The sequence below is a fragment of the Nicotiana sylvestris genome, chromosome 4 (genome assembly GCF_000393655.2).
Source record: "Nicotiana sylvestris chromosome 4, ASM39365v2, whole genome shotgun sequence".
NCBI classification, from domain to species: Eukaryota; Viridiplantae; Streptophyta; class Magnoliopsida; order Solanales; family Solanaceae; genus Nicotiana; species Nicotiana sylvestris.
In genome coordinates this window covers 135452676-135468467 of record NC_091060.1, presented here as the reverse complement: position 1 = coordinate 135468467, position 15792 = coordinate 135452676, and the positions used below count along the sequence as shown (strand labels likewise).

General features: G+C 41.9%; 1 protein-coding gene across 1 annotated transcript; it reads right to left on the bottom strand.

Annotated features, from left to right (window-relative positions):
• Positions 1–5579: 5579 nt before the first annotated feature.
• LOC138890208 (secreted RxLR effector protein 161-like) lies at positions 5580–5948 on the bottom strand. Its single transcript, XM_070173574.1, has one exon. It carries the CDS (start codon positions 5946–5948, stop codon positions 5580–5582), a length of 369 nt encoding a protein of 122 aa, XP_070029675.1.
• Between the last annotated feature and the right edge of the window lie 9844 nt (positions 5949–15792).

Genomic DNA, 15792 nt, shown 5'->3' with positions numbered 1-15792 from the left:
TCTTCCTCTATAATTAAAAGTTTCTTTATTTTCCATTGAAGTCTAGCAACCTTAGTTTGCAACTCTTTAGCTTGAGATCTTGTATATGGCCTTGGAGCTTCCAAAACTCTATACTTGTCCTTGATGCTATCACCTAGCCAATTCACGTCCTTTATCCTTGAGCTCTTCCTCCCAATTAATAACTTCTCAATTTGCACTTGAAGTCTAATGACCTTGTTTTGTAATTCTTTAACTTGACATCTTGTTAAAGGCCATCTTTGAGATTCGAAAGCTTCATCCTTGTCCTTGAATAGAGTTAAGCTTCCTAGGATGCTATCACTCCTACCATTGATTCAGTTTTGATGGTGAGGGATTTTTCCAGATGTGTCTCCTGCCATCGGGCATGACACCGGACAGGGTTGTTGAATTCGGTATTGATTTGGTGACCATGCACAATGTCATATGGCACCCGCGGAGTTAAAAGTGTTGGTGGAGCAACTTCAGAAACTCCTTGATAAGGGGTTCATTGGTGGGCCAATATGGATATGTGTTCTACATCGAGTCGGCCTTGTTGACTTCGAGTCGCTATTGTTGAGGGATGTGTTGATTCGATTATTATTGAGCTTATTAGTGTCCTGGGGTGATCTATGATTTACCTTTCTGTGTTGCGAGGCGTTATGATTTGTTGGTTATAGGCACACATGGTGCGATTCTATTGTGGTCTCATAGTGAAATCTAAGCGGGAAGTGTATTGGGTATTGCTCGATGGATGGCGTATCGGTTGTGTCCTTCGAGTTTGTACGGTGTTATGTCATTTGCTTCGTTGTGGTAATGATGATTTGCTTTTGGTTCTAGGCATCAAATTGTGCATGGTTATTGATTTTGAGCATAGTGACTCGAGGTGTTTCATGTGGACCAGTGTTCGGATAAGGTTGCGCATTGTAGCAAAGCTATGTGGAGGTATGACCCTTTGGGTTAGATTCGTATGTTTTGGTCCTTCGACGTGTGATGGGTTCTAAGCATTGTGTGGTGGTGGTACTGGTGAGCTTGCGGTACAGATCTCTCATTTGAGTCACTTTTTCCATGATTTGAGTACATTGGATTGTTGCTTATTGGTGCGCGGATTGCGCGGGTTGTGGCTTTAGATTGTATTGATGTGTCATGTCACCAAATTAGTCGTATTGGATGAGATGAGGTCATTAGCTCTAGAATGAATACTATCGGATTCAATTTCAGCATGTTGGAAGGATAATATCGGGATTCGGTCTAGAAATTTACTATTGTTAGATTATATGGATCCACCAAATCGTAGAGTACCTGGTCCTCTACAAGATTGTGCTGAGAGCACTTAGTAAAGCAGTAAGTAAATGAGGCAAAAGATTTTTACGTGGAAAAATCCCACACAAGGGGATCAAAAAATCACGACCTACCCTGTAGGCTTTTAACTTCACTAACTTGTAATCTTACCTATTACAAGCCACTTTACAATACTTCCTATTGCAAAGAATTTACTCAACTAACTTGTAGTACCTTTACCAAAAGACACTTTGTGACTATCCTAGTTACGAAGGCTTTTTCTAACTTGTGATGCTATCACCACAAGCCACTTTGTAATTCTACGATTACAAAAACTTTTCCTTATGACTAAATCTAGTCACAACATAAACTCAATGAGTTTACGGATTTACAAGAGGATTCCTAATCAGTATGCTTCTAGATAAGTGATTTAGGAGATATGGCAAGTACAATAACAAGGTTACAACTCAACTAGGATAACAAGCATCAATCTTTTAGGAACTGGTCCGTAGTGGCATTCAACCTTGTTCTTCAAGCTTGAGAGGATGATTTTCCTGTTTTTGCAAGAGGTTTGAATGAGAAATAGAAACCTTCCAGTGATATTTTTGTATAAAGCACATTTGGTACATCTTGATTACATGTTGAAATGATGTTAGTACTTTGTTTGGTTAGAGAGTGAGTGGGCTGATAGTGTGGTGCAGTACAGCAGAAACAGTGTCGTCGGTCACTTCATTTCCAGCTGTGTCCAAATGACTTTGTACTGATATGAGGAAACCATAAAAGCATCAGGTCCTTGTTTGGTTCCTGAAGCTGTAGCAATTCATCTTTAGCTGAAATCTGTTAACGCTAGCAGTAATCCAAGTAGGTCAGGTTCCCTCCCTGTTTCTTAGCCATAAGTTTGTTAGATCATCAAAACTTCAGGCAAGAGCATTTAAGATCTATCAATTTTCCCCTTTTTGATGGTGACAACTTCAACAATTATAAATCGGAATTAGGGCAGTAGAAACCAAACAACCAGTTTCAAAGAGTTCCCTCTAAGACTATGCCTTGTCTTAAAGAATAATAGAGCATAAGAACTAGTTCCCCAATGTGTTTCCCCCTAAGTCCTATATAAGAACCAGTTCCCCAATGTGCAATTTCCCCCCTTTTAGCATCATTAAAAAGAACAACAGCACAAAGAAGTCCAGCTAAGCTAACTCATGCCACATATATGCACACAATCATGAGAAAGAATAGAAAACAGAGAGATAGTATGAGAAAGGATTCATATTAATAATTTTTAATATGCCTCATCCTTTGAAAAAAGGAAGAGGCTACATTGGACTTGTTCACAGGAGCAGTAGTAGTAGTACATCCCAACCATAAAAAAAGCAAAAAAACATCCACCAACCATCAACAAAGAGACAACGAAGAAGAAACATATCCAGAAAACTGGTCACTGAAGGGGTTCTTAGGGGGCACTAGGAGGAAAAGGCTTGGAAGCTGCAGCAAGTGTCTGGAGAACAAGGTCTATTCGGGTGTTTCCCGACTTTTGCTCGTTGAGCAGTTCATCCTTCAGGTTCTCTACTTGCGCTCTGAGATCAGCATTTTCTTGGGTCAAACGGATCAAACTGCTTGGGCTTGTTGACCTTCCAGGTAGCATTCCTGGCCTTCAATCAACGTATTTCCTCAGCTGCACTATTCTAGGAATTGATAAGCTAAGACACAGTTGACATACTTCCTACACCCACATACTTCTCAATACACTTGCACTCTTCCAAGGTTGTCTAAGAGAATTTCTGCTTACGGGTCCCCACTTTACCTGTTCTCAGTGGAACCTCAAAGAATTTGAATAATTGAGTGAGCAAGAATCCATAGGGAAGCCCGTGATTACCATCCTTGAAATTGGCCACCTTCTGCATGTGTTCAATTATTATGGAAGGCAGACTCACTAGGTTGAAACCGTCAAGTTGCTCCATTAGGTATAGATCGGATTTTGAAGTTACAGACCTCCTTTCTGCTCGAGGCAACAGGACTTTGTTAACCAACTCAAACAGCAGTTGGTAGACAGGAAGTAGTGCTTTCTTATGGATCTGGTCCCCTTTCTAATTAGAATTGTCTTTCACCACTGCATTTCTGAAGTTGTACTGACAGACATCTCGTACACTCGACACCCCAACTGTAGGAACTTGCAAAATTTCTCCAAGTAGTTTCATGTCAAAGACAATGTCCACCCCATTGACCAATGCACAAACATGGTCAGTATCGACTGGAAAAAGACTCGCGAAGAAACTATGTACCTCCTCCTCATACACATTAGGGGCATCAATGTAGAATAGATGCATCCATTGTTGAAAGTCCACCATTTCCAGAATTTGGCGCATTCCGGCCATCTTCGAGATTGTTGGGTTAAACGTATGACCTAGCAGAACTTTTTGATGCCTTAGGTGCTCAAAGCCAAGGCAGACCTCACTTCTTGCTTTCTTTCCAGAACTAGGTTCTTCAACAGTTTCAGACTTTCGTTTCCTATGCTTTTCTCCACTGACTTTGCCTTTCCCCTTGGACTTGATAAGAATATCCCCATCATTCACTGCCTCCTTCAACTTGGACTTAGAATTAGACCCTTTCTCCATAGAAATAGACTCATCCTTTTTTGATCGCCTTACAAGGGAACCTGGTTCTTCAGAAGTTCCTTCTTCCACCTCCACCACAGGAATAGCTTCATCACTTATAGGTACACCATCCTTCACCAGCTTTCTTCTTATCTTCTTACTACTTTTCTTGCTCTTTTGGAGTGCAGAATCATAGACCATTTTGACTTGAAACCTGGTAGTAGGCCGCTTAATTTCAGACTCAGGGGTGGAGACAACCCTTCGCTTACTTATGAATGCATCAAGGGCCACGTTGTTCAGGTCTTCTTCATCACTAGATCACATTTCTGGTGCTTGAATTCCCAGGGGCACATCATCGAATGCAGGAACAACACTGTCCTGGGGATGAGAGTCCTGAACTAGATCCTCCGGAGTGGGATCAGGTTCCTCATCTGATGCCCCAGTAGTGTATACTACTACATCCCCTTCAACAGCCATAATGGCCTCTTCTACCCACACGCTTTGTGACTCATGTTTCTGGGAAATAACTTCATGCAATACCCCATCAGCGGATACCACAAACACAGTCTTTTCTTCTTCAACCGGTGCTTTCACAACCATGGAGTTGACAGCAACGATGGCGGAGCCTTTTGTGAACTCAGTATTTTGACCTTATTCTCCACTTAGGGTTTTACTGTTGTGGGCAACAGACGACGGAGAGAGCGGAACAGTAATTTCAAGGGTTTCTAAGTTGGGAAAAGGTTGGGAAACTAGGGAAGGTGTGACTGTAGCAGTAGGAGTGATAGAGGGTGACAAAGACTCAGTGAAGGCGAGAGGTTCCATAGATGGGTTAGAGGTGGTTACAGTTGAGGCAGAGAGATCGGAAATTTTCTCAGCCATTAGAAGAGGTGGTGTGATGATCCTTTCCTTTTGGGTGAATCTAGAATAGGGCCTATGGTTAAAAAGGACAGAAGAGAGGGGTTTTTAAACGGAGAGGATAATTATTAAGGGAGAAGAATAGGCACCGGTTCTGAAACGACAGTTGGGCGTGGAGAATTGTGATGTTTCAGAGGGAGATGGAATGTTTTGAATTGAAGGGACGTGACAGCCGGATCTGAAAAGTTGATGACATCGCAGTTGTATTTTGTACCTTTTAAGATGTGTATTAAAGGATGCACAGAACTACTAACCTTTAATACAAGAACCTGATTCTTGAAAAAACATTTTCTTCAAGCCCTTTTTGAAAAGAATTAATCCTCTTTTATCAGTCATGTACTGCATCTACTGATTCTATGTTATTATGTGTGTCTACCTGCAACGGTATTGAAGTGAGTTAGACAGGGCCAAAAAACAGTTTGAACTAATTATTCATTAAGAATACGAGCCAGCTAAAGAGGAATCAGGTTCTTAATTTGTCTTCAACAGTCCCAGCTTTACTCTGTTTCTTTCAAATTGTACCCTACTCAATGCCTTAGTGAAAATGTCTGCAATTTGATCTTATATGCTGTAGAACTTCATGCATATCAACCCTTTCTCCACATTATCTCTCAGAAAATGATGCCTCGCATCAATATGTTTGGTCTTTTTATGTTGAACTGGATTCTTTGCCATATTGAGTGCACTGGTGTTATCACATATGAGAGGAACACTCTCATTAAGAACTCCAAAATCCTCTAGCTACTGCTTGATCCATAGAAGCTGAGCACAGCAGGATGCTGCAGCTACATATTCAGCTTAAGTTGTTGAAAGAGCCACTGAATTTTGCTTCCTTGTCCCCCAAGAGATAAGACATGATTCTAAGAAGTGAGCCATCCCAGAAGTATTTTTTCTGTCCACAAGATAACCTGTATAGTCTGTGTCAGAATACCCAATCAGATTAAAACTGTCACATGATGAATAATATAGCACCAGGTCCTGTGTGCCTTTGAGATATCTCAGTATTCTTTTGGCAACCTTCAAGTGAGATTTCTTGGGATTTGATTGAAACCTCGTACACAACCCCACACTGATGACAATATCAGGTTGACTAGTAGTGAGATAGAGGAGAGAACCAACGATGCCTCTATACATTGTTTGATTCATAGGAGATCCAGTTTCATCCATGTCCAGTCAAGTGGCAGTTGCAATGGGAGTGTCTATCACTTTTGATGCTTCCATGTCAAACCTTTTTAAAGGTTCCCTAGTGTATTTTTCCTGACAAATGAAAGTACCCTTTGGGGACTGTTTTACTTGAAAATCCAGGAAGAAGTTTAATTCCCCCATCATGCTCATTTCAAATTCGCTTCCCATAAGTTTTGCGAATTCTTCACACAGAGAGTCAGCTGTTGCTCCAAAAATGATATCATCAACATAAACTTGAACAATGAGTAGGTTCCTTCCTCGTTTCTTTAAGAAAAGAGTGTTGTCAATCTTCCCTCTCTTAAACCCATTTTCTAAGAGAAATTTTGACAATCTTTCATACCGCGCTTTAATCCATACAGAGCTTTGTCCAATTTGAACACATATTCAGGGTGCTCATGACATTCAAACTCAGGGGGTTGCTTCACATAGACTTCTTCCTTAAGCAGTCCATTCAAATATGCACTTTTGACATCCATTTGGAACAAAGTAAATTCCATATGAGAAGCAAAGGCGATCAAAATTTTGATGGCCTCCATGCGAGCCACCGGAGCAAATGTTTCATCATAGTCAATCCCTTCCTCCTGATTGTATCCTTGGACCACTAGCCTGGCCTTGCTCCTTGTGGTAATTCCATGTTCATCGAGCTTGTTTCTGAATACCCACCTGGTTCCTATAATGGTTCTATTTGGGGGTCTGGGTACCAGGTGCCACACACTATTTCTCTCAAACTGATGCAGCTCGTCCTGCATGGCTGTAATCCAGTTTGCATCTTTTAAGGCTTTCTTGATGTTCTTGGGTTCAATCTGGGAGAGAAAGTCTGAGAACGCAAGTGAATTTCTAGCTCTTGACCTGGTTTGAACTCTGGAATCTAGAGGAGTGATTATGTTGTCTATAGGGTGAGCACTTTGATGTCTCCAGTTAGATGTGGGGTTCATTCTGAGAGGAGGAATGTATGTTTGGCTGATTTTCTTCTATCATTCTCTTAGATGCCAGTGGAGTTCCCTAAACTGCATCAACCACTCTTTCTTCGGCTTCAGTGATTGTAATTGAAGTGCTTGGTTCTGTTGATGATGAGGCTGCGTTATCTTCATTTGGCTCCTTCACTTGACTCATCATGTCTGCCTTTTTGTTTATCATGTTAATGACTTCACCAGGAACAAGTAAGGTTCTCCTTCTTGATCTTCCTCAGCATTCTTCTCAAATGATGGATGAGATTCATCAAAAATAACATCGACTCTTTCTTCAACACATTGAGTCCTCTTGTTATATATCTTGTAAGCCTTGCTTTGAGAAGAATAGCCAAGAAATATCCCTTCATCATTTTTGGCATCGAACTTACCAAGCTGATCCTTTCCATTGTTGAGAACATAGCATTTTCATCCAAATGTTCTTAGGTAAGTCAGCTTGGGTTTTCTTCCATTCAGCAATTCATACGGGGTCTTGTTCAGAATTGATCTGATCATGCACCTGTTCACTAAGTAGCAGGCAATATTGACAGCTTCAGCCCAGAAGTTCTTTGCAAGTCCACTGTCAATTAGCATTGTTCTTGCCATTTCTTCTAGAGTTCTATTCTTTCTTTCTACTACTCCATTTTGCTGTGGAGTTCTGGTAGCTGAGAAGTTGTGAGTGATGCTGTTTTTATTGTAGAATTCATCAATTTGACATTGTCAAATTTTGTCCCATGATTTGATCTAATGCATACAACTCTAGACTCCATCTTCATCTGGATTTTCTTCACAAAGGCCACAAATACTTCAACAAGTTCATCTTTTGTTCTAAGAAACAAAGTCCATGTGAATCTGGAATAGTCATCCACGATTACGAAAATGTATCTCTTTCCTCCTCTGCTTTGCACCCTCATAAGTCCACACAGATCCATATGCAGGAGCTCAAGCGGCTTTGAGGTGCTCACATCTCTTTTTGACTTAAAGGAGGACATTACATGTTTTACTCTAGCACAAGCATCACAAACTTTTTGAGTTTTGAATTATGACATTGGCAAACCATGGACCAGGTCCTTTTGAATTAGTTTGTTCAGAAGGGAAAAACTTGCATGACCCAGTCTTCTGTGCCATAGTTTAGCATCATCGTCAACCGCTTTCAGACAACTCAGATCACCACTCTATAAGGATTCGAAATCAACAACATAGATGTTCTTGTATCTTTTTGTTACAACCCATATCCACATGTGTTAGTTCATGCCATATATTAGTTAACATAAATCCAAGAAGGAATTATCTTTGATATGATAAGAAGTCTATCCTATTGGTCTTAAGTGATACAAGAGTGTATAAGGGTGATTAACCAGTATTAGAAGTTAAACGAATCAAGGATGTTGTAACTCGAATTTTCAGGTAATCTAGCGGTGCTTAATACACTCAAGAGGTCATTTATGAAGGTATTTTAATCATATAATATCCGTATCATAAGTCTTGAAGTCAAACGAGTTATGAAACAAAAGTCGACAAAAGTTGTCGCAACTTAGGTTCATAATTTTACTTAAACATTAGGTCAAATGTTTCTAATCTTTTCTCATAATTTACAAGGAATTACGGGGTGATCTACCAACAAAATTAAATATCTATGAGTCTAGTTTCCAACGCATTAAACCGTTCATCGATACGATCTCGGAGTAGAGAGATATTCGCGTTTTCGCGAGACTGCGCCAAGCACCTCTCTATGGGGCCCACTAAGTCGGTTTAAGATATTTGGACCTATATAGGATGCCTCCAACCCGTTTTAAGTCATTTCTTTTCACTATTTTCAGACCTTAGAACCCTAGGAACATCCTCTCAAGGTTCTCTCAAGATTCAAGACCCAAAAAAGGGCAAACAACACAAATCAAGTGTCGGGAATTCCGTGGCGCTAGTAAGTCTCTTGTTCTTCTTGTTGTTGCTCATTTTTGTGTCGTTCCAGCTCGTGTGGGAGGTTGTTTTAAAGGGTTTATGTTCTGTAAATACTCCCTCATGTTCTTAATATCAATCCTAGGTGATTTCAAGCCTTCTAAAGTGATTCTAGTGCCGAAAAACACTAATTGATCGCTAGTTTCGCTCTTTTGTTGTTGTGGCAGCATTGGAGGGATATTTCATGGAAATTTAAGGTCAAATTGGAGTTGTTATTTCTGTATAAAGGTAAGGAACCTCTTACTCTATATGTATTTAAGATTATCCAAGTTGCGGCTAAGCCATTGAAGCTAGAACTTGTGAGATATATATCGAAAGGTTTGGTAGTAATGTTATTGTTTTGTGGACTGTTTTGCGTTGTTGTTGGGCTGCGTATTTTACTACTATCTTGTGGAGTTTTGGAGGAGGAAGGGTGTGGAGAAACACCATATATATGTAGGGTTATGGGCTGATAGTTATTCGTAACATTTCCAGGTTGTTTGACACGACTACGGTGGTCGTCGTATGTATGGAGTGATTAGGCTGTGTGTGGACTATTTTGGGAGGCTCAATACGTTTATTATTGATGTTGTTTGGGCTGTTTGGTGACTGTTTTGAATGGTGTGAGGTCATATATATAGGGGAGGTGCTGTCCGTTTCATCGTAAAATAGGTTGTGGTCGATACATAATAGTTATGACGCTTAAATGATAACGATAGTATCGTTTCTCTTATTGTAGACTAAGGAGTTTTGACAATTGCATAGCTTGAGATTGGGGCAGTATATACAAGGTATGTGAGGCTATCCCTTTCCTTCTTTTGCACGACTCCGATTGTACATAATGTAATGAACGAGCTTCCAAAGATACTCTACTCTTAGAAGCTAGCAGTACTTACATTGTTTTCCCTCTTATGGAACGATTGATGTTAATGTTGCTTCTCTTATTCTTATGTTATCAATGTTATTGGTACTTCCTGATTCTTATAAGGTTCATAGTGAAGAGTTAGTCCTAATAACGTGTACAGAGGATACCGACCTTACGTCACTCCGAAAGGTTTAGAATGTGATTCCATGAGTCGAGCATGCATTATATATATGTATCTATTTTACTCTACCGAGCCACGCTATAGTTGGCCGGGTACGGCACCTATTGTGCAACCACTGATCAGTTGGGTTTTACCGAGCTCCACGTGGCCGGGTACGATTCTACCGAGCCTATTATGGCCGGGTACGATATGATGATGATTGATGCCCACAGAGGCGAATGCTTTAAAGGTTTATGTATTTATACATATGTATCATGCATTTCATGTAAGTAGCCCTCAGAGGTACTAAGATGTTACAGGTTGTATATTCTCTATCCTTGCTTACATTACTGATCATATTTATGGTTCCTTGCCTTACATACTCAGTACTTTATTCGTACTGACGTCCTTTTATTTGTGGACGCTGCATGTCGTGCTGCAGGTCCTGATAGACAGGCAGGTGCAGCTCCCCCACCACAGTAGACTGTCCAGTTCAGCGGTGATTGGCGAGATCCCTTCTCCGGACTTGCCTTGGTCTTGGTATGCAATTTTTGTTATAGACATTATGGGTATGTCGGGGCCCTATTCCGGCTATGTTGCAACACTTATGTTCTTTTAGAGGCTCATAGACAGGCTCATGTATAGTTTGGTATGCCTTGTCGGCTAGTTTTTGTTGTATAGTCTTTCATAGTAGCGTGGTAGCTCATACCTTATATGTAGTTTCTTGATTGTCTGGTCATCCCCTGCTATGTATGTTCATGCCGTCATATTTTATTGCTGGTTGTCCATGATCTAGGTCTACCATTTATATTGATCTCGTCAGCCTTAAAAGATAATAATGAAGGTTAGATGAAATGTACGTTGGTGCTCGGCAAGTGTGGTCGGGTGCTAGTCATGGCCCTTCAGTTTGGGTCGTGACAAACTTGGTATCAGAGCAAGTCTGTCCTAGGGGTTGTCTATGAGCCGTGTCTAGTAGAGTCTTGATTATGGATGTGTAGCGCGCCACATTTATAATCAGGAGGCTACATGACATCTAGGGTTGTTACCTTCTTCCTGAATCTAGATCGTGCGTAGAGTTGAGTCGTAAGTGTTCATCTCTAATATTCACCTTGTTTTTTTCAGTGATGCCTTCGACTAGGAAGCAAACGATTAGTAGACGGCTTGATACAGCAGCGGGAGAGGGTACCAGTCAGGTGCCCCAAGTCAGAGCAGGACAAAGTGAGGCTCAAAGTGAGATGCCCTCTCATACCTTATCTACTTCCATCTCCTCCAGAGGATATTAGAAGGCACCCAGCGCCTCCAGTTCCTCCGTCTGGCACTCCAGACCAGGATATGCAGAGTGCTTTGCAGTTATTGACTAGCTTGGTAGCTGCTCAGGCTCAGAGGCAGAATACAGGTGCTGCTGAGAAACCAGTTAGTACAAGAGTTCGTGATTTTATTAATTTAGACCCTCCAGTGTTTACCGGATCAGACCCCAAGGAGGACCCACAGACTTTTATTGACCAGGTTCATCGTACACTTCGGGTTATGCATGTTAGTGATACAGAGGCAGTAGAGTTGGCTTCTTATCGGCTACGGGATTTAGCGGTTCTCTGGTATGATAGTTGGGAGAGATCCAGGGGTCCGAACCCTCCTCCAGCTGTGTGGAAGGAATTTTCTGAGGCCTTTCTTCGTCACTACTTGCCAGTTGAGATACGACGAGCTAGAGCTGATAAGTTCTTGAACCTTAGACAAGGTAATATGAGTGTGCGAGAGTACAATATGCAGTTTGATTCTTTGGCAAGGTATGCTCCCCATATGGTGGCCGAGATGAGTGATAGGGTGCATATGTTCGTGAATGGGTTGGGACCACATCTGATAAATGAGTGTACGACAGCCTCCTTGGTGGAGGGCATGGATATTTCCCGTATTCAAGCTTATGCCCAGACCCTAGAGGATCGTAAGCGCCAGCAGAGGGCAGTTAGGGAGCAGGATAGAGGCCAGCATAAGAGGGCGAGATTTGCAGGGTATTCTGATGACTTCAGAGGCCGCATCAGGCCACAGTTTTCGAGGAGTTCGGCGCCACCTGTAGCTAGTGCTCCTCCACAGTTTCAGAGGCCTCGATATGATCGATCCTATTCTGGTCCAGGTCAGAGTTCGCGGGCATCTGGCTCGCAACATCACAGGGATACTAGTCAGATGAGACCCCCAACACCACATTGTGATCAGTGCGGCAAGGCCCACTTTGGACTGTGTCGTCGAGGTTCTGATGCATGCTATTCGTGCGGGCAGCCTGGCCATATGATGCGGGATTGTCCTAATAGAGGAGGTGATGGTATGGCTCAGCCGACTGGATCTGTGTCTGGTTCTTCCTCATCAGTTCGACCTCCAGCACGGGGTTTTCAGCAGTCGACAGGTCGTGGTAGGGGTAGAGGTGCAGTGCCGAGTTCGAGTGGTGCTCAAAATCGAACCTATGCTCTAGTAGGTCGACAGGATCTCGAGTCGTCTCCAGATGTTGTTACAGGTATTATATCTGTGTTTTCTTATGATGTATATGCGTTGATTGATCCGGGATCTACATTATCATATGTTACACCCTTTGTGGCTAATAAGTTTGGCATTGAACCTGAATTGATAAGTAAACCCCTCGCGGTATCTACTCCGATAGGAGATTCTGTGATTGCTAGAAGGGTATATAGAGGTTGCACTGTGATGATTTGTAGTCGTCAAACCTCGGCAAATTTATTTGAGTTAGAAATGGTTGATTTTGATGTGATAATGGGAATGGACTGGTTGGCCTCATGCTATGCAAATGTTGACTGTCGTACGAAGATGGTTAGGTTCCAATTTCCAGGTGAACCCGTCATTGAATGGAAAGGGAACATTGCTACACCGAAAGGTAGGTTTATTTCCTATCTTAAGGCAAGGAAAATGATCTCAAAAGGTTACATTTATCATCTCGTTCGCGTTAGGGATACGGAGGCGAAATCCCTGTGGTCAACGAATTCCCAGATGTTTTCCCAGATGAACTCCCAGGCCTTCCTCCTGAAAGGGAGATTGAGTTTAGCATTGATGTGTTGCCTGACACTCAACCGATCTCTATTCCTCCATACAGAATGGCCCCGGCAGAGTTGCGAGAGTTGAAGGTGCAGTTGAAGGACTTGCTGGATAAGGGCTTTATTAGGCCTAGCACTTCACCTTGGGGTGCACCAGTCCTATTCGTGCGGAAGAAAGACGGGTTGTTACGGATGTGTATCGACTATCGACAGTTGAATAAGTCTACTATAAAGAACAAGTATCCACTTCCAAGAATTGATGACCTGTTTGACCAACTCCAGGGTGCCAAGTATTTCTCTAAGATTGATTTACGTTCAGGGTATCATCAGGTAAGGGTTAGGGAGAAAGATATTCCAAAGACGGCCTTCCGGACAAGATATGGGCACTTTGAGTTCTTGGTGATGTCGTTCGGGCTAACAAATGCCCCAGCAGCTTTTATGGATCTCATGAATACTATATTCAGGCCCTATCTTGATGTGTTCGTGATTGTATTCATTGATGACATTCTAGTGTATTCTCGTTCGGAGGCGGAACATGCGGGCCACTTGCGGATAGTATTACAGACGCTTCAGGATCGTAAGTTATATGCTAAGCTCTCCAAATGTGAATTCTGGCTGAACTCAGTAGCATTCCTTGGCCATGTGATATCTGATGAGGGTATTAGTGTCGACACTCAGAAGATCGATGCAGTAAAGAATTGGCCGAGACCTACAACACCATCAGAAGTCCGCAGCTTCCTAGGACTAGCAGGATATTATAGGCGGTTTGTAGAAGGATTTTCCTCTATATCATCACCATTGACTAAGTTAACACAAAAAGCTACCAAATTCCAGTGGTCTGACACTTGTGAACGTAGTTTTCAGGAGCTGAAGAATCGATTGACATCTGCACCAGTGCTCACTCTTCCTGAAGGAACAGAAGATTATGTGGTATATTGTGATGCCTCAGGTATAGGTTTGGGGTGCGTATTGATGCAGCGTGGGAATGTGATTGCTTATGCATCAAGACAATTGAAGAAGCATGAAAAGAATTATCCAACCCATGATTTGGAATTGGCTGCAGTAATATATGCTTTGAAGATATGGCGGCACTACTTATACGGCGTCCATGTTGACATCTACACAGATCACAAGAGTTTACAATACATCTTCAAGCAGAAAGAGTTGAATTTGAGGCAGCGTAGGTGGCTTGAATTATTGAAAGACTACGACGTCGAGATATTGTATCATCCCGGTAAAGCCAATGTTGTGGCAGACGCTCTCAGCCGTAAATCAATGGGAAGCTTAGTACATATTGAGGCAGGTAGATGGGGGTTGATTAAAGAGCTTCATCAGCTAGCCAATATGAGAATCAGATTGTTAGACTCTGATGATGGAGGTGTTACTGTACAGAATACATCAGAATCATCTTTGGTAGCAGAGGTAAAAGCACGACAATATGAAGATCCTATCTTAGTACGATTAAGAGAAAGCATTCAACAGTGTAAAAGTATGGCTTTTGGGATCGGAAAAGATGGGGCACTGAGATACCAGAGCCGATTGTGTGTGCCTAATGTGGCAGGGTTGCGAGAGAAGATTATGAATGAGATTCATCAATCCCGATATTCCATCCATCCCGGCTCGACAAAGATGTATCATGATGTCAAGGAGCAATATTGGTGGGATAATATGAAGAAGTCTATTGCAGAATTTGTAGCCCAGTGTCCCAATTGTCAACAAGTAAAGATAGAACATCAGAAACCCGGTGGATTGCTTCAAAATATAGAGATTCCGACCTGGAAGTGGGAGGTGATTAATATGGACTTCATTATTGGATTACCTCGCTCTTATCATAAGTTTGACTCCATCTGGGTGATAATTGATCGACTTACAAAATGTGCCCATTTTCTTCCAGTGAAGACAACTTACACGGCTGAAGATTATGCAAAGTTGTATATCAAGGAGATTGTTAGGCTTCATGGTGTGCCCATATCTATTATATCAGACCGAGGAGCTCAATTTACGGCTAACTTTTGGAGGTCTTTCCAGAAGGGTTTAGGCACACAGGTAAATCTCAGCACTGCATTTCATCCGCAGACTGACGGACAGGCTGAACGTACCATTCAGACACTGGAAGATATGCTACGAGCATGTGTTCTAGATTTTAAGGGGAATTGGGATGATCATCTTCCACTCATAGAATTCGCCTATAACAATAGCTACCATTCCAGTATTAAAATGGCCCCATACGAAGGCACTATACGGGAGGAGATGTAGATCACCAGTTGGATGGTTCGAAGTCGGTGAAACAGAATTATATGGGCCAGATTTGATTCACCAAGCTATTAAGAAGGTGAAAGTGATACAGGAGCGATTGAGGACGGCACAAAGCAGGCAAAAATCTTATTCTGATGTCCGACGTCGTGATCTAGAGTTTGAGGTTGGTGATTGGGTTTTCCTGAGGATCTCACCAATGAAGGGTATTATGCGTTTTGGGAAGAAAGGTAAGCTGAGTCCAAGGTATATCGGGCCGTATAAAATTCTTCGACGGATTGGACAGGTTGCTTATGAGTTAGAATTGCCATCCGAATTGGAATTTGTCCACCCGGTATTCCATGTATCTATGTTGAGAAAATGTATTGGAGACCCTTCTCGAGTCATCCCTATCAAAGATGTACAAGTTACAGAGGACCTATCATATGAAGAAGTGCCAGTGGCGATATTAGATCGGCAAGTCCGCAAGCTGAGAACAAAAGATGTAGCTTCCGTCAAAGTATTGTGGAGGAACAAAAATATGGAAGAAATGACATGGGAAGCAGAAGAGGAGATGAAGTCTAAATACCCTTACTTATTCCAGAATGAATATAACAAGGATGCTGGTGGAAGACATGATACATTGGAAGAA

What these genes read in the sequence shown, in the direction of transcription:
- LOC138890208 (XM_070173574.1), bottom strand. Translation starts at nt 5,948, where the DNA reads ATGGATGAAACTGGATCTCCTATGAATCAAACAATGTATAGAGGCATC.